At 36.9% G+C, this 24767-nt stretch overlaps 1 protein-coding gene across 4 annotated transcripts in view; it reads right to left on the bottom strand.

The window, feature by feature from the left end:
* Positions 1-1384: 1384 nt before the first annotated feature.
* The window catches only part of LOC142977030 (semaphorin-2A-like), a 341213-nt gene continuing 317830 nt past the window's right edge, over positions 1385-24767 (bottom strand). For 3 of the 4 annotated variants that reach the window (XM_076120703.1, XM_076120702.1, XM_076120699.1), the window contains 7 exons: positions 23324-23478; positions 13346-13446; positions 12410-12588; positions 5163-5354; positions 4011-4148; positions 3810-3918; positions 1385-3720 (listed from right to left, as the gene is read on the bottom strand). In XM_076120703.1, coding sequence (XP_075976818.1) covers positions 3664-3720; positions 3810-3918; positions 4011-4148; positions 5163-5354; positions 12410-12588; positions 13346-13446; positions 23324-23478 — 931 coding nt within the window. In that variant the 3' untranslated portion in view covers positions 1385-3663. The remainder of the gene's footprint in view (positions 3721-3809; positions 3919-4010; positions 4149-5162; positions 5355-12409; positions 12589-13345; positions 13447-23323; positions 23479-24767) is intronic. The other variant, XM_076120701.1, reaches the window with a different exon arrangement.

The following is a 24767-nucleotide window of genomic DNA, read 5'->3' as shown; positions in this document are numbered from 1 at the left end:
TGCAACCTTGAAGCAGATTGGATGAAGCGCATATTATGTTCGTATAGTACTTGTACTAGCAAGTAATCAAGCGGACCGCAACAAATCTCACCCGATTATTTATTACTTTCAAAGCCACATAAATAGCATTCCCTTTCACACCACGTACATTCAAATGCATAGTAAATAAACCTCACTACTAATCAGTGGAACAGCTGTAAACCACATACGTAGAGCTTTAGCATATAACTATAGTACATTGTAATGTTAGTTGTTCAACTAGTATTAATCTTGATGCATATGTAAACTCCTGTGTGGCTTTATGGTGCAATCTGAAATCTAATCTTCGGCTGTTCACAGGAACGTCCAACTTGTCACTAGTTAGTTCTGGCTTACAATGCTTCGCGTTTAAACACCGAGCCGTCTTAGCTTACGTGGAGGAAGTTAATCAATTTTCGAGTGTTTGTGAGGTTTAGGCTTGGTTTAAGTATAGTTTTGTGTAAGTTGTAATAGGAAAACTATTGGTATGCATATATTGAAAAGTCAGTAGAGTCAGGGTAGAGTTGGAAAATGTGTAAATCAGTAGTTAGAAGGTTTTAATTTAACTCCCATTTTTAGAATTCCTCTATTCTTATTAAATATAATTAAATACAATCTACCAATTAATAATGTGTCGTAATAATAAGTGTACACACGTTTCAGTTTAAAAATGTATCACTCACTAAACTACTAACGGAAGGCAAAGTCTAAATTACGGTTTTAAATATATCCCGTAATTAGAAAATAATTCGAGGTCTACACTTCCACTAAGTGGACACAAACATCAAGGACGTTCAAATTATAGTATCAAACTCTTAAACACGGTTTGGCATGACGTTAAAAACCTGTAATTATCAAAACGTGACAAGCTCCCTAAATATAAAACACGCGAGGAAACCTTGAAAAACCGAAGGTCATAACAATCAGTGTGCCTTCATCAGCTATTCATTAATATTGGGGCCAATTCCATCGTAAACACGTAGCTACCTACTCTACCGACATTAGCAATTCATATGAAATAACACATAACAATAGTAATCAGGCGTTTGGTTATGAAAGAAAAATCACATTTGGTCGTGAGGCGAGGCGGTGCCAAGCACAGATTTCGTCGGCAATGTATCGTGAAATTAGTTTAGTGGCACTATATAATTACGCGCCCTTTTTATAGTCCCTCCGTCGTCGAGGGGCGAGCCGGCCCCCGGCCTGTTATGACGAAAATGTCAACCCGGTATGCGACTTGATGAATCGACACTATTTTAAACATTTTCTGCTCGCCGTTACTCTGATGGCTCTATAACAACAAACAATAGGTGTCGGGGAAAGACAAAATGAAACGCCAACAAACTGAAAGATACATTTCATAGATTTATTATATAAAATCTTAACGCTACATTTTGAATTTTTTAACTTAGTATAGTAACATGTGAAATTTACAGAGCTATTACATTAGTATAGATAATAGTAATTAGTTTATAATTATTGCGCAAGACCTTCCCAAGTTGAGGGAAATCCTTATTTTATTCACTAAATACTTAAGTACAGAGTCTTAACTAATACATAATAAACGACGAAGCTCAGATATTTCTTACGAATTTATAAACTATTTCGATTTATGTATTTACATTATGATATGAGAGAAGTCTGAAAAATATTTTATATTTGCAAAATGAAAGCTTATAAAAGCACCTATTAGGCTATATTTATTACTACATAGCAGATATAGCGAGGGGCTCATTGTAAATATCTGTCACATTTATTTTTATCACTTTTTCTACAATACGTACAACAAAACGCAATTTAGCTTTAATATCTAGGTAGGTACTATAATGAGCAATTGAATAAATGAACACCCTTAAGTACAATGAATGTATGTATGTGCGGGTGAACACATTCATAAAAGTAAACGATACATGTTTTAAATAATGGATATTTATAGTGCGAAAGTAATATCCATGTTTTTATTTACTTTTCTATTTGACGGAATGGCAAGAACTTTGAATCACCTTCGAAATTAATTTAATTACGGCAGCGGATATTCAATGGCATTATTCGAAAAAACGTTTAGAAAAAATATGTATATAGAATACTCATATAATTTAGATAAAATTTAATATTTGATCGCTGCAAATGTAAATATCATGTATATTGATGTGACGATGAATATATGTACAAGCTCTTAGGTACAACTTTATGATATGGAATCGAATAACTTGAGTAATAGGTACTAGATGAATGATATTTTGGTTAAAATGGGTAGGTACAGGACTTTTGTACAAAAATATTCAAAGATATTTTCCTAAGAACTTACGTTCACTACTTTGTGTACAATCTATATTTTATATTAGTTGAAATACTGTTCCGCTCTCATAAAACTGTTATTGCTTATTTCGATGTGAGTTTAAACGTATTTTGTATATTGAAGAGTTTGAATCGATTAACGAAGAGGAGATTAGTATTTATGTATGAGACATTCGTCAACAACCTAATGTCTCTAAGTGTTTGGTCAGTTTTATGAGAGCTTTCCATCTCGATGTAGTACTAACTATTACACTATTATATATTATTATTGCTGTGACCGTAAATAAGTAGCTTGTGCAGTAACAAGTTATTGGAATACATAATATTTATGTTTCACAATTTCTCGTAAATCTAACGAAATGTATTAATACTATCGCTCACTATTTGTGATTTTACAAAATTAAATACTGCAGCTATATTAATGAGTGATAATTTAGTCTTAATAAGTCCACGATCAATACTTAAAAATATATTTTCTAAACGAGTTTCTTATATATCACAGGCTTAAAATATATTCATTACCATTAGGGACGTGCATACTATACGTACACTTATAATAGATACAGTCGAACGAAATTAGGTAACTATTTACACAAATAGGGGAAAAATAATGAGGCGAACCCTCCCACAACCCTCGGAGATTTCAAATTACGACCGCGGTATACCAACACACGGCAATACGTATCTTTATATTCGAATCGTTAGTTTACTACGACTAATGAGTCTTGATCTGATTGCATTACACACTCGCACAAATCAAGAGTCTTCACTCGCACACTAATAAATAAACATACAGGATTAATAATATAAATGCAAAATAGGACAAATTATAATTTATTTGAACAAAACTTCGACGTACATAAATTACCATCCCATAATACTAACAATTGTTCTATCACTTAGCCAACGAACAAAGCGTACTTATAATTTCAATTTCTAAATATTTTACATTCCATTTACCAACAAAGCAACGCACAACGCTCTTTAAATCGTTCCATTTAATTTTCAATAATAAGTGTCCATAAAAATTTCGAGTGTCCAATAATCACCTACTCATGTTCCCGTCGAATGTATGGAACGATGCACTGTTGCTACTAAAGTCAGTTGTCACTACACTTTCACTTTACAAAAGCTAGAGGGAGTCACATTCGGTTGAATACACTAGTCTTGAGCTCGACGTACACTATGGAGTCGCTATGAGATCTGTAATGGAGCGGATGATATTGACGGATTTCCTCACGAGAATATATTGAAGTACTTCAAGCCGGCCGAGACGTAAGGTATCGGTATAGCCCCTGCATAATAATTAACAGACTGAAACATGAGATAGGCGATGTTCAGAAGCTATCACACTATCTCGTTTGGATGTGTGTTCTGATTCGAATCGTTTTGTCTCGCGCACTGCTGTAAACAAAGACAAAGATACAATTAGAACATCGAAATCATATTGTAGTGGAAAATTTAATGCCAAATTTATGAAACAGGACAATTACCTCTTGTTTTCGTTCCCATGTTTTCATGGCAGTTTTATATTTTTCAAATTCATGACACCAATTTGAATATATTTTCTGGTATTCATTACTCTTTTCTGGTGGAGAACACCTGCAAGTGACACAAAAATACATGTTAGAGACGGTCATATTCAAGTCACATACGCTAATAGGATAGTTCATATCCTGGTCAATTGACATTACCTATGCGTATCAACAGTGATATTATAAGAGCATAGTAGGGATCCTCCCAACCAGCAGTCATATCTTCCCGCATCGCCTTCACTCACAGAAATAATCAGCAAACCATGTTCCGAAGTCTCAATGTATTTCTCCGGTTTACTGCAAAAAAAGAAAACAAAATATTTATTAGACCATCAATGATCAACATTGTTTTTTCCCACTCCAAGGTATTAAATATTGCGGTTTGTAGATTTGATGTTTTGTATTATTTTAAAATTTTAATGAGACGTCCAACGTCGGGGAATGCTTTCAATATTTATGAAGGATAAACTCGCCCTGTGATTAATCTATATCGCAAATGAGTCTTTTGATTATGACTCCCTCTTCTAAACTTATACATATAGTTCGCCGATAGACATCATAAAAATTGTCGCGTATAGTTTTTTTAATACACCTAATATAATATTAATGTAATGTATAAAATGTTCGAATGAATTAAAGAGAAAAATAAGACTTCATTTACAAGTCAATTATATAATAAACATATTTGTCTGAGTTAAATGCCATCTCGATACACCAAAGGTTCTATTTTAAAACGAACTTAATTCATATTGCGTAGGCAGCTTTGATTCACTTCACCAATTGTTTTTATTTCTATTGCCTACAATTCCATCGAGGTTTAACAAGTCAGTGGGTGAATAAAACATGGTAAACAGAACGTTGGAAGTTCCCCTTGCATTTTAATTGTACAGCGGAAGCGCGATAGTCGAAGATTTGGGAGCCTTTTAATTAATGTTGGTGCATGCGTGTTCGTTGGCACTATTTTACGTATTTTAAAAGCTATTTAAATTGTATTTATCTTCGAATTGGATATGGTAGGTGAGGGGGATTGAGTTGTGTAGAGTTTAAGTTTTCCTATTCGGATTTTGTTTTGGGGATTTTTCAGGAATGTTTCGAAGCACGGCTATACGGCAATTTAGTTTTTCACAATATTCGTATTACTCAATGCTTACGTAATATTTATTTGTTTCAATTTATAGATTAAATTGAAATCGCATATAAACTTTTGCATAATAGGAAGCTACGATACGCACTAATTTGATTGACTAACCTCACAATTTTACAAAATCAAACATTATAAAGTAAGTAAAGTTATTCGGGTGCAATACTCACTTGAACGTAATAGGGTGTCGTCCCTTCTCCCTTGAGTAGTGATACCACGTGACTGCCCTCGGCTGGAGTACTTCGGGCATCTTCACGAAGCTGCCGAGGTGCAAGCTCTGACCCCACGTGGCTGAGACACTCTTGCGTGCTATCGACGAGTCGCAAATGTCCGCGGTCTCATTGGCCACGTCTTGAATGAGCCTGTGTGAAGGAATATAAGATTACAAAATTGTTTATTTGAAAATTATTGTATCTGTTAAAATTGTATGTAAGTAATTTTATTACTAGCAATCCTCTTCCGCTATCGTTTATCGATAACCGGCTAGTTATCGAGAAAATCTAATCAGCGCCTCTAGCGGGTATCGCAGGAACTATTTTTGCAGTACATTTTAAATGTCAATCTCTTGATACTCTGTAGTAACTGTAGAGAATCGTGCTATTTTAAATATGATATTTCAAATAATAATGACTAAAAACTTTGTCAAATTGGCATTAATTAACGTACCATTAAAGGCTACTTATTTAATATCTCATTTACAACGGCAATAATAAGCCCGCAGGGCACCTCGAGGCGAGGTGACGGGGAGTAGCGACCCCGCGGTACCTGAGTGCTCCAGGGGAAAGTCACCGTTCCTCATCTCCGGCTTGCCTTAGTTGGCTGGTCGGAGTGAAAACTGACGAGGAAGCGGTCCCCCGCCTCTGGCTTGCCTTCATTGGCCGTCCAGAGTGGAGTCGCGAGAGCAGAGCTCCCACTCTGTTCGGAGGACGGATGCTGAGCGTAAGTGGCTAGTGGGCCAGTGATGCCGGACCCTCAGGGAGCAAGTGATCTGAGTTTAACGTCCAGCGAGGCCTCTCCGTCCTTCAGCCGCTCACGTCCCTGTTGCCCCCTTGTTGCATTCTGAGCGACTAGTTTGGGGGGCCCAGTTTGTGAGTTGGCGAGTCTCCGCCTGCCATTTATACGTGTTTTACATTGTTATAGGCAGGCGCCATAGTCCCCGTAGATACATAGTTTTCCAGTCCATCAGCACCCCATCCCCATAGCCCGAGTAGTTTTTTCCCATTAGTTTTGCCATAGTTCCGCACAGTCCGGTGATTGTCCTTGGGTGCATTTTATAGTGTAAACAGGGATAATCACCGGACTGTGACACCACACATTATTGATAGATTAAAGCTGTCTAAAAAGGGCCTCTACGTGTTGGCTTCGGCCCCACGCATGCCTTCCAAATGTCCGGGACTCCATAGTCCCGAGATATACAAAAGACATACATAATAATAATAATAAAAATAGTTTATTATCTCTCACAAAGGTGAAGTACATAATTCACTTATAACAAGCCTTAAAACTAATACCTTAGTGAGAGCTGGAGTCTGTACTAGGCTTGACACCTGTGTTACAAATCTCCAGGCTCCCTCCTTTCCGGTTACAAAAGTTAGGTTTACAATCACAGATGTAAATAATGTACTTACAGAATGTTATAGATGGTGAAGTCACAGGTTATATAATGCAAGAGATTAACTAATGTGAGTGGTGTGTGTGTATGTGTGTGTGTGTATGTGTGTGTGTGTGTGTATGTGTGTGTGTGTGTGTGCGCGCGTTTGCGCGTGTACTTGTGCGAGTGCCTGTGCATGTGCGTGTGTGTGTGCGTATACAAGTTCGAGTGCGAATGCGTATGTGTGTGCATATGTGTCTCTGTGCCCGAACCGTTTATGCTAGAAAATGTGTTGAAAATATTTTAGTATTATTTTGTAATGAAAAGGACCTGTTCAGTTTCTTCATAATCAAGGTCACTAAGCCATTTCGTTACTGCTGCTTTGCACTCTTTTCTAGTCATGGGATACAGACTTAGAATTTTGTTTACCTTATTATATACATAAGAACCAAGGAAGTAGTAACATCTTTGGGCCAGGCTTGTTTTTACCAAAATCGGTGGGTGGACTTGGTGTTTTCGACGTACAGAGATTTCTTTTGCGGGGTCGTAAGAAGTGAGAGAATGAGTCATAAGAATAAGATTAAGAATAAATAGTTTCCGGACCGAGAGAATATTACACTTTTTGCACAAATCTGTTGTTGGAAACCGAAATGGAAGCCTCCACCCAACCTTTAGCACTGCTCTTTGAGCACGTTCTAGTTTTAAGAGATAAGTCTTATGTGCTCCTCCCCAGGCGACGATACAGTATTGCGTGATAGATTGGCAAAGAGCCAGATAAGTGGTGTAAAGGATTTGTGTATCGACTATAGGGCCAAGAGTTTTGAAGATATAGATTAGTTTCCGCACTCTAATCGTAAGTAGGTCTATGTGTTGATGGAAGGATAGGGCATCATCAATTAGTATCCCCAGATATTTAACACAGCTTGTTTGGGATAGAGAGGGACAGTTACATGAACGATGACAATGAGGATTACTGGAGTGGGCAATGATAGAGTTGGATGAAGAATTTAAGTTATTGGGTTTCTTTAATGAAAAAGTGAGGTAGGTAGTTTTATCAACATTAAGGGTGAGTTTATTAGAAGCTAACCAATCAGTAACAGTACTAAAACTAGATTGAGCGGTCTGAAATGCTGAGTCCCAGGAGGCTCCGAAGGATATGAGGGCAGTATCATCGGCATAAGTAAAGATAGTGGTGTTGCAAAGTTGAAGCTGACAAAGATCGTTGATATAAAGTAAGAATAGTGTAGGCCCGAGGATACTGCCTTGGGGGACACCATAGGATATAGAAAGTTCCTCACTATAGTAATCGCTAATTTTAACGTACTGCTTCCTATTCGTAAGATAACTTCTGAAGAGGGAGAGCTGGTTACCTCTTATTCCAACTTTTTCTAATTTAGCTGTTAGGATAGGAACAGAAATAGTGTCGAATGCCTTTGCGATATCTAGAAAGACTCCAACAACCTTCTGCTTCCTGTCAAGCTTAGCGACAACTTCGTTAGTAAGATCCAGTACCGCTTGTGTTGTAGAAAGACCAGTACGAAAGCCATATTGGCGAGGAGACAGAAATTGGGTTTGTTCGAGAAATTTCACCAGCCTATTGTTCATTAATCTTTCTAGCAGTTTGGAAAGCGTGGGAAGAATAGAAATTGGTCTGTAATTGTTTGGAAGGTATCTGTCACCTCCTTTATGGATGGGATGAACTTCTGCAACTTTGAATGCTTCCGGGAATGTACCTGTGTTAAAAGCTAAATTACATATGAATGTAATTGGTGAAACCAAAGAGTTTTTGAATTTTTTGAGTAGGTTGCCAGAGATATTATCGTTCCCAACTGCACAGTTACTTTTAAGGTTCATTATGAGAAGCTCCATTTCAGCCTCGTCTGTTTCCAAAAGTGCTAGTGTGTGTTGGTGATAAGGAAGATCATTAGCCGGGTTAGAAGTTGTATACACAGTAGATGACTTTTCTGCGAGTGATCGTCCTACATTAGCGAAGTAGGAATTAACTTCATTTACCGAGCGTTTTGGATCTATTGACGACAGGAGCTCAATAGGTTGTGAGGTATCTTTTTTTGAGTGCGTGATAGATTTTATAGCTTCCCAGACTTTTTTAGTATTACCCTTTGCTTTGTTTATTTGGTTTTTATTATAGTTCATTTTTATGTTCTTGATTAAATTACAGCAATAATTTCTGTACCTTGTATATGTTAGTTTTAGAATTTCATTATTAGGATTGCTTTTAAGTTTTAAATGTAGGTTGTCTCTATTGCGCAGGCATTTTAGTAAACCAGGAGTCATCCATGGATTTTTAAGCCTCTTACGGTTTGGCACAGATTTTGAAACTGTGTTTGCTGTTATAATCGTGTTTATGGTATTAATAAAGTAATTTGTTGCTTCATTTACATCCTGGTAATTATACACAGGGGTGAAGTCAGTATTGATCATGTCCGATTCCATAGTTTCAAAATTAATGGTTTTTATAGTTTTGTAATTAAAGGAGGAGTTGTTAGAGAATTGTTTAGAACAGAGAAAAAATAGGAGTGTGTCATGATCGGTGATAGAAGTATTTGCTACATAACAAAAAGCTCGTAATTTGGTTTTTAATATTAAGTGATCAAGACAGGAGCGATTGAGTCTCGTGTAAAGTGTGTGAGCAGGTAACATTCCGTGATACGCCATCATATTGAGATAATCATAAGAGCGAGAGTCGTTATTAGTTTCTGAGATATCGATATTAATATCACCCGTTAATATAATGTTTTTAAAGGATTTGTAGGATTCAAGAATCTCATTTAACGAAGTCATAAACGATGAAACGTTTTGATTCGAAGGGGAGCGATAGATGGCTATCACTACCGTGTCGTTATTTATCGTAATAGCTAAGCAGTTTGCATCTAGAACAAGGGGTTCAGAGGAAGAGATCTGAAGATTGTTACTGTAGTACACTACTACCCCTTCATTCTGTGAACTTAGTCTACTGGTTGCAGCGGAAGAGTACCCAGGTATTGGTGGTAATTGAGGTGAGTTTTGTAACCAGCATTCTGTGAGAATCAAGAGATCCCATGATACGTTGCTTCTTTCTACAAGACTGAGTAAACCATCAAAATTTTTATTGATGCTCCTGATATTTTGACAGAGAAGTGTCAGTGATTCCCCATGCGAGCGAGCTATGTTAGGGCAATCCTCAATTATACAAACCGATGAATGAGCCACTGAAATGTGATCTAAGTCATTGTGTAGATCTTGAAAGTTATCGAATTTTAAGTTTTAAAAGTATACAAAGCAAGGTTGATTTATGCAGTTGATAGCGGAAGTTCACAAATAAAAAGGTAGGGATATATGTTGAAAGTTGATGATTGAATGCACTTATGAGTATTGAATGATTGTACGATGATGGTGGAGAGGACGGTAAGTAAGGGTGGATAAGTATGTTGAAGTTTAAATAGATTGTATGTATTGAAATTGATATTTGTGTGACTGTATATTGTGATGTTTTGAGTATTATATATTTAGTTTTATAAGATTTAGAGTCTTCGATGGACTCTAAATCCTGTGTGAGTTCGTTAATTTGATTAACCATATTTATATTATTAAGGAACGCAAAATGAAAGATCAATATGTACATTGTAATATTGTTTATCATAGGTTTTATTGATACTGGTAAGCACTTGGTATTTTCATAATTATTTACTGTGTATGCAGTGTATGTGAGGTATAGGGTGAGTAGGTTAGTTGTGTGTATGGTAGGTGACAGATTTAACAGAGTGATGTTTTGAGTTGATGTGTTGTAGTTGGATGTGGAAGTTGTGTTAATCAGATCATGATTGTGTTTAAAAAAGTATAAAATCTTAAAATTATTAGAAAAACTAGACAAATAGAGTAACTTATAAAAATAGCAAATCAGTGACTGAAAGAGACTAAAACAGTATTTAAAAGAATTTAGTCATTGTGGTTTTAACAGTTCTTCAAGGCATTTTTCAGATTTTATATAAATCTGTTTCTCACCCTCAGTTTTACGCAAAAATATCTTATCGTTTTTACACCAACAGAACTTATAATTATGTTTATTGGCAAAGTCTCTTGCAATGTAGAATATTTTTTTAGCAGATAAAGACAAGTGGTCGCTGATATAAATTGGCCGGTTTTCACACTTCAAGCCTAGATGTGAAGAGTTGAGCTTATTTTCTCTGTCTCGATTTTTATTGTAAGATCGTACGGAAGATATGTAACGATTTTTTATCAGTACTGACGAAAATTCTGCAATAATCGGCCTACTGGTGTTTGGTTTTCCTGGCAGCCGATATATGTCTCTAATTTCTGCAGGCTGCACGTTAGATTGTATCTTAGATCCTATCTGGATTACAATATTCTGTAGTTCCTCAATCGATTCCGTTTCCTTATATGGTATGTTCCGAACTTCAATACTTGAGGAGCGTGACCTGTGCTCAATATCCTTCAATTTCAGTTCTAAGCCCTCAAATGCCGTTTTGTAGAAGGTACGCTCTTTTTCTAGGTCGGTAATTCTACGTTGCATGTCTTCAAAAGTGTTATTGAAGTACTCCATTGCTTTCTCTATGTCAGAGTTAGATTTCTGAATTTGGAATGATTGTGTTTTTAAATCAGCTATCTCTGAAACTATTGTTTTTAATGTTGTAGAATGTTCACCCAGTATCGCAGCTTGGTCATTTTTCCAGGCAAGTAACATTTCTTTTAATTCTTCTATCTCAGTAGAGTGTGTGAATGAGACCTCTCGGCGTAAACGCTTTGCTCTAGAAGTTACATTGATAGGATCCACTGTTTCACAAGCGCTTATAGCCGCTACATTCGGTTCTGAATGTGCTTCACTTATGTTCGTAGACTGTGGTGATTTTTGGACGCGTGGCATTTTTGAAGAGTAGGAGTTTATGGATGTTCCAAGTTTCAATGTAAACAAATAGTACTGGTAGCGACACCTATTAGCTGTATAAGTAAATAGAGTACGTAGGTGATAGTGGTCGCCAAAATTGGCGCGCCGCGTCTATGCGTTGGTGGCGTGGTCGTTAGTGCACATGAACTGCGCCGATGCGTCGCCGGTTCGAGCCTGACTTTCAACAGCTTCGCTTTTTGAGAGTCATTAGTGATTGTTTCTTCGGAAAACGTATAAATCAAAAGATGTAACTCACTCACAGCCGCTGTCCTGCTCTAGGTCCGCCCAGTAGGTGGGGTCACTGGTTTAAATTCCACTTGAGAGACAAGGAATCGTAACTTCGTGTCTTGACCAATGAGAATTTAGTAAATGAATTTAGGAATAAAATCGCTACCGCAACAAACACACGTCCGATACCGATAAGAGCCGGCGGAGGAAGGGGGAATGCAATTAGGGTTAGGATTAAAAAAACTATTACTATTCGTAGGTATTTAAGTTCTTGACTGATGGAATGCTTGCTAATTTCACATGGTTGGCGTAGTAACAGAGGGTTGAGTGATTGATCACTTATTTGCGTTTGGACTATATGTGATTGTAGGGTAATATATCTTCTATTGTATTAGTATTAATGTGTGAATAGTGCAAATGTCTTTAATACCGTATATGGTATTGATTATTTTAAACTAATGGTACATGTGTCGTAGCACTTTGTGTAGAAGTACTACGTATGTGCTACGGGATCCATAGCTTCAAATATTTTTAACTTTAATTTTCTTTTTATATCTCCTAAGTGATATTTGCAATCGTTGCATTTGTGACTTTGAACCTTTTTTTTTGCAGAGTCCTTTAAGTTTGCAAGCACCGACATAGGATAAACGATATTATTTCGTCCAAAAAAAATAGTATAAATAAATAAAACTTACCCAGGCATATTATTATACTCTCTGCAAACACCAGCTTCCCTGTCCCAGCCGCAGTACGGGTCGCGTGCGCATCTGACACATGCGTCGTAACGTCGTGCACATAAGGCCAATCGTAACTGAAGCACGCGCCGATCTGACGCCGCGTACAGAGAACCATGGACTCGAGATATTGCCATCGCCTAGTAAAAAAGTGTAATTTTAGATCATACATGCGTATTTTTTTTTACAATTACTTAATTTGAATGAGTGTCGAAAAAATCTACAACAATCTAGTTGAATAAATATTATTTGTGAGTGTTAAAATATTATTATAATGAAACTGTAGGGGTATTATCCTTAACTGATTTCCTATCCTATTACTCACAAATGACAATTGTATAACCTATTGTTTAATGTATTTGTAGAACGATAAACACAATTGTAGAACTAATTGTTTTACCATTGTGTAGGGCAATAAACAGGTTAACAACACTTTGATTAATTGACTAAAAAAACAACTTTTTTAACATTAATAGTAAATATCATCGATTGAAACACAAAACCGCGATGAGACTGCAACTGCAACTAGCGAACAGTGCGGTTGAGTGAACTGATTCATTCAAGCGTGATTCATCGTAGAAAGCACAACGCAGCTCACGTCGCAATCTTTTTGGGATAGGACAAGCGAATTTGCTGTTTCTGACAACACAAACTTGTATCGTAGTTTTAAATTTCGACTGTTTTACAAACGAAATCTAAAGATCTCTTTTTTGACAACAAAAGCAAGCTAAATACTGCACTTAAAATTGTTTAGTAATGTCACTATGACAAAGAAACCAAATTTTTGCCTATGTCACCAGTTCAACAACGAATTGAACAACAGAACGGACAAATATTTTTTTTCTAATACAAGTAATATGTACATTTATTTACAATATCTAAGTCTTACTAACTTACCTGTATAGGTTCTCCGGGAGTAACATCAAATATATCAAGAAGAGCCGACTGGCTGTCTCCATTGCGTGTCCATTGCACTATCTTGTGGATCTTGCCTTCATCTGCAATAAACATTACGCAATGTTACTATACAATAATTTTGAACCACTTTCACATTTAAAATGAATGGCTGTTGAGTCACTAGGGACTTCACTGTGACGAACAAATTACAATTATATTTGAATCAATTAATTGTGAATCATACAAAGCGTCGTATTGATCAATGAGGTCTCAGAGTACCTATTGTACCTTGTGGCGAGGTACTAAACCTTTCAAAATACATAAATATACTTGGATAACTCAGGCATCTTTCAGTTCCATCGTTACTAACCCAATGCTCATTAACATTTCAAATTCCACTATAACAGTACGGCAAATTGATTCACTAAATTCTATTACCAACATACCGTGATACGCTTTACCAACAAACGGCGCTAAATCAAACACGAAACATATTTAGCTACTTACATAATTAGCTGTATACATAAGTGACACATATCAGGAATTCCGGAGGTTCATCGAGTTCCGCTTCAATTACCAACGTCTAAGATATTATCGCTATTAATATTATAATTGAGTGCTAATTATTACTTAATGTGTATATCTTCGTAATAGACTTGATGGGATACATTAAGTGTCATTTGGTCGATTATATTAATTTACTCGGATGCAGAGAGTGGTTGAGTGAATTACGGTTCTAAGTATCAATATGTGGTAATTAGCACCCTATTACTATGGAAATAGGACCCTCATATTCAACCAATTATATTGACTTATGGTAAAGTGATAAGATAAACTTAAGATAAACATAGTAAAAGTAACTTTAACAAATATATTTTAAGCAATTGTTTTTAATAATCTTTCCGGAATTCAGACGAATTGCGTTGACATAAACAATATTGTCTCACAAATATATTAGAGCATTTGTACTTTCAGTGTTTTATAAGGCGTTTATTTTCGCCTTTGTCTTCAGAATACCCAGTAATAGTACAATCAATACCATTATTCAAAGCAAAGTTCCCAGTAAACATCACGTCTGGCACCTAAAATATTCAGTGTCTTTGTAAACGTCTTGAAACGTGTGAAGTCGTGAGCGTTAACCGAACACTGAACATTTCTAACAGCTTGTTCAAACTGATAAATTGTGGGGACAACTCAAAGTGATGGCGCCAATTAATTCCACTCCCTACAATAGTCACGAAACCTTCTGTGCTATGTTTATCAGTTTTAGAAGACAATGCTGACTCACTATTTAAGTCTTTGTTGAGAACTATTTTAATTTCAAAGTTCATTTTAGGAATTTGAATAAAGAATTTGGCTCGCAATAAAAACTAAATTAAACCTCATTTTTTATTCACAACGACTAAGGCGCAAATGAAAAAAACAAAAGAGATTGAAATCAATTTATCACTTTTTTTTGTTTTAGCAATCAATTGACTACTAACAGATTTTGTGTAATATTTTATACTAGCAGGGGTTTTACTCTTAGAAGCGAATTGATATAGAAATCTGAAAAAAATAAACGTCTATATTCGTATTCGTTACATAAAAGCTAAAACCTTCTAAAAATCCCGAACCACTTTGAGTGTATTCACGAGTAAAAAATACATCAGAAAAATGCACGTAACTTTCAGCCCGGAGTCGGGCCTTACAACATAAAACGTTATTCGACCCAATAAAATAGAAAGCGGATCACACATCATACATATATTAGAGCAAAAATCCGAGCGTATTTCCCGAAGGCCAGGAAATACAGAACAATCATTGTAAACACAATCGGCAGGCACAATCGCGTTGGCACGTGACCACGGGCCTATGAGCCATCGAAAACATCGAAGGCCTATTGTACATAAGGTCACAATTCCCGGCTTCCTTACAAACCGGCCGAATCAGGAGCGAATTAATATGCGGCCCACGGATCTTAATAGCTAATTGGATTACTGGCATATAGCGAAATTACCTAACCGGGTTACGTACAATACTAAAGCTACGTGTCTCAGTTGAATGTGTCGCGTTATAAGACGGTATGGCAGGGTCTTATTATTGTGTTCGTTAAGTTATAGCTGAGGCATAAATCAGTAATTATATTAGGGCCCTTGTCGCTAATGAATGGTAAAACATTGATTGTGTGAAGGTTCGCGTGTTATGTGCCAACTTAATGCTTAGTGGCACAATAGAAGGTCTTGTTAGAAAAATTGGCACACGTGTAGCATATTTATTAGGCTATATTGTATACTTTATTACACGTTTCATATTTAATTTGACTGCTGGACTGGTCAAGGGCATTTGTTGACATGCTTGAATTTCGTATCCAGACATTTTTTTTTGTTTTTAATCCAGACAAATAAAGTTTATAAAAAAAAAAAAATTACACCACAACGCTTTTTAAACTTGAAGTATCGTTTCGTTATAAAACTTAGGGATACGTATCTTATCTATGTAAAATTTCCAAATTCTGTGTCCGTCGCGGTTACCTCGGCACCTGAATTTGAAATGTCCTCATCAGCAAGTCTAAACTCTTAAAATCCATAGGTAAGCTCATTCGTGTCCGAATATTTATGGAGATGTACAACCACCCTAGTGTTTGCGCCGCTCGTAATAGATACTTTTGAGTTTGACGGGACGTTCGTGTATTATAATGCAGAAGATTGGATTTGTTACGAATACACACGAAAATGTATTTGTATTTAAGAATACCTCTCTTTATTTTTAACCAATATACTTTAAAGTTTGTAAACGAAGAATTTATATTCAAACTCGAGTTATTAAAATTGTTGAAAATATCAATTAATGGTTTCGCGCCAGTACACATACATACACAATACTGTACACTTTCACGTTAAAGAAAGCAAATACAGATTTACCGGCAACATTACAGCCCTCAAATGGAAAACCTAACAAAGAAAAACAAAACAACATCATCAGCATTCAATCCTTCAGATATGACCTATAAAGTACACAGCATAAGTCGAGTGACACACAATCCGTTTCCCTACATCAGTGCACAAGTGGCTCGCCGATAAGCATCGATACATCGACACAACCATGCACCCTTGCACTTTACATCGTTGTACTCCAGCTTTCAATATCACGTCGTGTTCAAACTTTAAAATATTTTGTTTGAATTTTATACGATGATCGATTGTTCGAGATTTTATGAAGTTGTTGAAAGCGGTTTACAGTTGAGGTGTTGCTCTGTTTCGTTTTGCTTTTAAACTTTGCATGTTCTTAGACGTGAAGTTTGAAATGTTTTTGTATGCCATTTCGCCGCCAGATAAGTATGAGAGTGTCTGAAATACTCATTTCAACATTTAGAACTTGAGTTTTTGATCAAACACTTTTGATCGTTTTCTCATACAAACCAATCTGTCAAACAAAAAACAATACTACCTACAAGACATCAAAATACGTCATCCTCCTCAAAACCAGATTAATTAATTTAATTCCTACATAAGATCAAACCGGTCACTAATCAAGGGTCTACGCTCAACCGATTTCATTTCTTAATTCAAACGCGTGCCAAAGTTACTAAGCACACAAAGACAGAGGCAACTTGAAGTAAATTTTCCCATTGAATTAGCGGGATTAGAGTAATAAGTAACAAGGTGAGACACAAGCTGACACGGGAACATTACTGTCGCACTGAGTGACGGGAACAACCGCTGGTAATTATGTTCGCTGAATATCGTATAAGGAACTCTGTAATTGCTACGTGTAGTTCCTACGAGGGAGATCAAGGCATGGTTTGATTTAATACTTTGTACGTATGTATAATGATATTGATTGAAGTGAAAGGGTTGTTGTTTCTGTTATTTTGAAATTGTTGTCGCAAGTTATAGGAAACGTGCCAGAGAAATAATAGACTAGGAATAAAGGAGATGTTTTTTTTTCAATAATGAATAATATTTAAAGAAATATATAGCAAACAACAGGCACGAGTTGGGATGAAATATTTTATGATAATGGCAAAATGTAACAAAAATATCAGGAGTTAAGAACTGGTTTTAAAATATAACAGTAATAACTAAAAGCTATTCAAAAAGCAACATTATAGTAACAAAAACTTAATAAAGGCACAAAGATATAAGCGACGTTCTGAGTGTAGTCATAAAATTTTCCAGACAATATTGTTGCGGCAGGCGACTGTACATTTTGACGCACAAGTATCTTGATGCGATAATAGGTGGTACACGGGAAAGCATTCAACAAACTTGTCGCCAAGCAAATGTGGGGAGTATACAAGGTACCCGACTCAAATCTGTTTACCAAAACCTTGTTACATGTTTTAAGCTTTAAGACGTGACACTATCTAACGTAGAAGCAATGATGTGTCGTTCTTCACAACATGTATTTGCTATTTTAAAAATAATTCACTAGAACGGTTTGAAAGTATACCTAAAGCAAGGTTTGGTATAAAATTGCTAAGGCACTATGACTATAAAGAATCTCTGAAACCCAAGAAAGCAAAATGGTTAATCCCAGCGGAGGCTTAAAGACCCAAGTTAATATAATCGATGTACAAATCCATGATGTATAGTTACGTATGCACGATCTCGAATCCGGCGTGGCGGTCTATAAATAAATTTACTTCTAGTGATTAATTCCGATCACGGTCGGGCCGAGCAAAATAATTAAACAATCCCACATTGGACGTGGACGGACGGGTCCGCTCCCCGTAGACCACCCTCGCCTAAACAATACCGAATTTCATAAGGAAACATCCAACGAAAATGCCAAACAAGGAAATCTTGTCTGAAATGTCAAAAGAAAACTACCGAAGCGTAGCGCCTCCACGCTCCACGCATGTGGAATAGACAAATTAAGCAATTTATTGTAAAGACAAATACTACGTATTTCTCACAATGTATTGGTTCACTTTATAACGATCCAATCGCTCCAGATAAAGCTCACGAGTAATCCAAGGAACGTCAACTCTTTAATTATCTTTTCGTATTATTTTCCTTCCGACCGATCATGGCGTCCCGACAGCGGTCTCAAAAGAAATAATCCCGCAATTCAATAAAGATTTCGCTTCGACAGGCCTAAGTGAAAACTTTTTTGCGATCCCCGAACAATATAAGTTTTATTCCTCCAAGTGGTATAAATTCCCAAACACAAAGTAGCTCTAACATCTTTATTGCTTTTCATAAAAAAGTCCACATTTAACGTATAGATTTGCCAGTTAGAGATCGACTGGGCTCCCCTCATCTCGACGTTTACACCGTGACGTTTTTTTACCTTTTGTATTTTACGCATTACAGCACCTGCAACTAAATTTACTGCAAAATATTTCAGGGTGCCACTGTATTGTAAATTTCGAGGGGGATGTTGCTTAGTATTTTGTATTTTACATACATTTTTCAACATCTTGTACGAGGTAGGCAGATACGCGCGGTACGGTGGGTATTTTTTTACATCAGTTAAATAGTTGCAAATAATCGTAATTCCAGTCCTTTTTCAGGCGGCTGAAATATTGATATGAGCCGTGTTCGGCACTCTTCCTATTGGTATCGATGTAGACCGCCAAAATATATTTCATAGACAGGTCAGATAAATTCAGCGATTGGCGGTATGAACGAATTCGGCAAGGACTTTTATCACGAATCGCAATATGTATTTTATAGGTGCCGTAAATCGAGAAACGTGGGTTTTTAACGTTTGCCTACGAGCGCTCCGCTGACTTTTACGAGATTCGTCGCGTATTTTTATGTTAAAGATTCTTCTGACCTGATTTATTATTTCAATCAATATTACTTTTAATATAATAATTACTTTATTAAGTAGTTAGAAGGCGTCATTGGCCCATAAAGTTTCAATAACACTTATTGTTAGCTTGTTGTTTTCCGTTGTTTGGAAACCCTTTACAAGTACGCGTACAGTCGATAAAATGAAGGGAGCGAATGAAAACATAAATCTGTGTTTTCATTTCGATAACTTATAAAGAAGCTCATTGAAACTTACCCACCAACAAAGAATTAATACTTGTTAAATATTAAACCAAGTGAATGTAAAATGCAAACTATAGATGCAGTCTTACATTTTTAAACTTAACTTTGAAATAAATTTTTGATTTTCAAGATAAACACACTTAGCTACTTCGAGCAAGCGATTATTCCAAACACGTTTCAAAGGTATATTTTTAAAGAAGGCTTTCTCGGTGGCCGATATTAGGGATGCCGCGACCGCTCCCACCTTCCGAAACTTTCTCGTTCGTGCACCTTTTGATATTCAATATACTGTGGGACCTAAGCAATCCTTTGATGAGATGTTTTATGCAAAAAACGTTGGGCACCGTTAGCGGGGCGCGAATAACCGTTCAAAAGTGAACACATTAGTATTCCCAATCTCGTCCGGAACCGCGACGCCCTCCAGTTTTGGGGGAATAAAAAATCAATGTTTATTCCCGTTGAACGCGATTTGAATGCTAATTATAGGTATAACTAATTGCGTTGTGTTTGTGTGAAGGCGCGATCGTTTTATAAATGGCTCTCGCTGCGGTGCGACGGAACCGGATTGAATTTTTCCCTTGTCTGGTTTATTTTTGTATGGGAATAATTAATGTATTTTCAATTTAAAACAAACCCACATCTTTCACGTGCCACGAAGTGACAATTTAAAACTTTTCCATTCGTACATAATAAATAAAGCGTGCCGAGCGACGGCGACGTAGTGATTTTGAACTATTTAAAGAATTTTCCTCTATGTTCGACGTGAAATCAAAATTGAACCATGGCACGAGTTCGGAACGGAGCAACGAAGGCAAGGTGTTGCGAACTATAAATTACTTCGGAAATTCCGTTCCGGCATATCGTACCGCAACTCGGCAATAAATATTGTTCATTTTCGTCCTGTGGGCAATGCACGTCGATGAAGCACGGAGCTATGCTACGTCGGGGATAGACCGTTCCGAACACGCTGATACACTAACTCCTCGCGATTGCGGCCACAACGGCAACTGGCTCACATAAACCCTCGCCTCGCTATACCTCACCTACACCTTAACATATCATTTTGCATGGACCGCATTTCATGTTTATGGCAAAACTTGGACTTCATGCACTTAGGCAAATGGGTTTCCGATACTTATAAGAGCGATATACGCCCGTATCGCTACATTTTATGCAAGGTAAGTTATTTTATAAATTATTGCGGGCATTATTTTGGATGAGTAAACATTGCTTTTACGATATTTATTACTTTATTGGCAATTAAGCTATTTGCGTGATAAATTGAACTTCCATATCTTTGTATACATAATTGTTCGGGGTTTAGCAGATGAAAACGAGTAATTTGTAATTTATATGTGTATCGCTTGACAACTCAAAACAACAACCAATATTATGACTAATATAATAAGTCGTGAATGTAATATTATTATGCATGCTCTTATCTAGTTTCGAGTGAGTTGAAAAGTTGTTAGTCGTACGTGCAACACGCGAAACTAAATATCTATCGAATATCAGAGGGAGAGTTTTGTGACTTTGAGCTTACATAATTACGTCATCAAATTGCTGTGATGTTTCAGCGGCGGCGGTTCGGCAGTTAAGCCTTCTGTGAATTTTAAATCGTTTTTAATAGCAGCGCCGGACCACATGACGTCAAAGCTTACCCTTACTATGCAATTTGATTTCCTATACCCAGTTTTTCGTTCGCTTCGTAACAACTTTTTCATGATAGCTGAAAACACAGACACGGGTTTCTTTTGTCTTTTAGAACAAACGCGTCGTAATTACGTTTCGAGTTGGTTGTTAACATAGTCTGTATTCATGCGATACGTTAACATTAATATGTTCGTTTGTTTACAAAGGCGCCCTTGATACTAAAGAGTCGCGGCGTCGACGTCTAACTCGGTGAATTTAATTAACTTCGTTAACTTCTAAATACTCTTAACGTCTTTGATACCTCCTTTCCCTTTCATTGACAAACACGATCTCAGGGTGTGTACACGACAGTCGCTGTCAAACTTTTATCAACCTCGGTGGGGCGTTCAAAAGTTGTCTGGCAACAGTGATTTAGGCGTGATAAAACAAATGGAATGAGGCGAGACGTGGGGCCCGCATTGCGGGAGCATCATACGCTCATTTCTCATTGTCTGCTAGCACCTCGAGCGCCGCAACAACTTTCTGCCAGTGCAGTTTAATGCATATTATAACGCGGTAAGCACTCAAAATGGAGTAAGCGACGGGGCAATATCGTCGCGGTAGACACCGGCGCACGAGCGCACTCTTTATTGAAAGAGTAAACTGTCCTTTTTCACGGGACGCCTCGGGCTCTTTGTGACGGAATTTCGTGCAACTTATTTTGCGCTCGAGTGTAAATAATAGTGAACTAAGAGCGCTACGGATTTTCGGACGCTACCCCTTCCTTTGCGGTTTTGAATATACGTTGTCATAATATATTGTGGCCCATTATGCAACAGGGCTGCGCTTAAACAGGATTGTAGTTTAGTTCGAGTTGTGTAATCAAAGGGCGTTATTACTAGTACTGTTTGAGCTAGTGCTAGCGCACTGGCGCAAACTTTATATTGTGTAGATTAAGTTAGAGTAATTATTATGGTACGTGGCTATGCTACTGGAGGGTGCGTCAAAGGTAACGTTTAAACAATTTAATATTCTACACACAAGCATTTCAGACGCCAACTCAAACGTAGCTTCTCCTTTCGTAAAAGTTGTTCCGTAAACGAACCCCCCCTTCGTTAGATATCTACGTGAGTTTAATCCACTCGGCAGGGCGTTTCGGTCGGAACGATTTTCGAGGAAAATTGGTGAAAATTGCAACAACATAGGCGAAAATTACCACTTGGAGGCGTTGTTTAGAGAAGCGGCGGCGGCGGTGGGCCGAATTTATGCGGCAATGGAAATGTGACGTTGACTCTCTGTGGTCTACACTCAACCGCGTAGACATACCGTCCTCGGCTACGACGTAGCACACGCTACGAAAATGTGGATGTAATAAATGTCGAAATACATTTTCGTGAATACGTAATGCCTATTACCAACTTAATTGTTGTCGGTGAAAACAAAGTGATAAGCAACAGAGAGGCTCGTATAATAATGTGTGTATAATACATATTGTTTGTGAAGATATTACCGGCAGTGTCTAAAATTGTTTATTTTCCGGACAAACAAGCTTTCACCTGTACTATAAATAGAATCGATTGTGGGGCACGGATTTACAGGCTTTAGCGCGAGCTTTTTAGGAGTTAATAAAATTGAAGTACCAAAAGCGCTTAAAACTATAGAGTTTTCGCACGCCATTTTGCTACAAACAATGAACGTATAATCGGTTTTTCATGTTTTGAACTAAATCCCCTGTTTCATAGCTGCGCGGGTAGGTGGAGCACCGATGGCATCCAGACGGACTCGACGTCCACGTCACGGGCGAGACGAATTATGGCCTTTGTGCCACTTTCACTCCCACCACTTTTTAATTTCCCAGTGGGAAGGCATTTTTTAATTCGTGAGCTTTTATGAAATTTTATGTCCTCCCGTATCCGTACTCTGATTGTTCGGAGTGTTGCTTTGCGTTTCGGAATTCGCTAATTGTTTCAAGCATCGGACGTGGACTGTTTAATTTGTATTTTTTAGAACCATAAAACTGCCATTACCCTTTGTTAACGGACGTATGAAACATGACGTGACTGGAAATGCATTCTCAGACAGTGACTTTTTTGTACAATTCGATGCAATTACAAGTACAATGAAAGAAATGTTATGATAGAAGCAAATTCAACTGTCATTGTTTGTTTTGTTTTGCAGACATTATTACAATATTTGTTTGTTTTACGAAAAAGTGCTATACAATTCACAAGCTCAATGAACACTTTAAAATTATTAGCATATATCTATTGTATCTTCTTTTTTTTCAGTCACATTCATTCATTTTGTAATATTAATATATTAATACTAGTTTCTTTTGAACTATATATTTGCCACTTACTTGTGCCGGCGTAATACACGGTATAGTCAAGTGGGTGTCCCATCATGTCCACCTTGACTCTGTCGACCACCAGCCTTGTGAAGAACAAGTCCCGTTTGTAGTATATCGGCTTTTCATTCTCGTGGGATACTGCACTGTCCATCAGTGGGTGAGATCTGTTGAAGAAAATGATCACGATTAATGTCATACAAAAAAATGGGACACATATTATGTGTGTTTGTGTGTGTGTGTGTGTGTGTGTGCATGTTGCAAATATTTTATAAGCATGTTTAAGGTTTAAATATTTTTGCAAGATGTTTCTGTTGAGTTTGATAAAAAATAAAAGTAAAACTAAATTATTTTGTTTTCTGTGTCGTCATATCATATAACTGCTATTACAAGCCTTGGCATTGATGTTCCATGTTCGTTATAATGGTGTTATTTGTTTATAACTATCCGGTTATACCGAAATTAAATTAAGTAGCTTTTAATATGAACGGGATTATCTTTGCGGCTCAATAACTTTCCAATAGAGCAATGTTATGTATTATTCAATATGCCTATTAAGTTCAATAGGCTAACGTGTACAAATTTTAGTTAGTTTTTTAAAGTAAAATTTAATACAGAATGTATTTTGAGTGAAAAACGAAGCAAATTGTCATTTTACGTCTATTTATAATGAAACAATGCAGTACGTAAACGTGTCTAATAAATGAGAAGTCAGAGGAGTGGAACAACGGAAATATGACGAGCATGTTGACGACAATGAGGTCGCGACAGGCGCACGACAATCGCACCGACGATAATGTCGTCTGCGCAAGTCGCACAATAAGTCTTTACTTCGACGTCAACAACAAAATACCATTCATTTAATTAAAATCTCTACTCTCGTTATGAATAAAAATTTTATACTATTTTCAGCAGACTGGTTCAGGTGAAGTGTTAAAATCTCAACGTTTCCACATGAGGATCATGGAAAAGCGGGAAAAAAAATAATTGAACGCTCTCGGGGTGAGAGCGTCGGATAATTAACAGGACGTGTCGCAGATAAAAGTGCCTGTGGATTTCAATGAGCGTGGAATTCTGGAATCGCTAGAGACCTCGTCAGCGACAGGATCGTGTTTCGCGTTTTTAAGTGACGATTTTCTACTTTGTTTACGTCCGGCGCGCTTGTTACAATAACGACAGTCTCGCCTTTTGTTCTTTTTGCGTATCCGGAGCGAGACCGTTTTGAAAATAAATTAATTCAGTGTTTCGTACAGGTTCTTTTTTTTAATGAAAAATTGAACAATGCGTTGCAAATTTCGATAATGTAGGCAAGCTTAGTTCTGAAAGTGGAGCGCTTTTAGTTTACTTTTAAAAGTTATATTGAGCGAAAAATATGTTTTTCACTTTGGCTTGCAAGTGGCATGTTTGGGAAACAGAAGTTGGTTTATCGTGTTACTGAAAATATGTTTTTTACTAA

This window comes from Anticarsia gemmatalis, chromosome 12 (genome assembly GCF_050436995.1).
Source record: "Anticarsia gemmatalis isolate Benzon Research Colony breed Stoneville strain chromosome 12, ilAntGemm2 primary, whole genome shotgun sequence".
Lineage (NCBI taxonomy): Eukaryota > Metazoa > Arthropoda > Insecta > Lepidoptera > Erebidae > Anticarsia > Anticarsia gemmatalis.
This window is presented reverse-complemented; position numbering and strand designations above follow the sequence as displayed.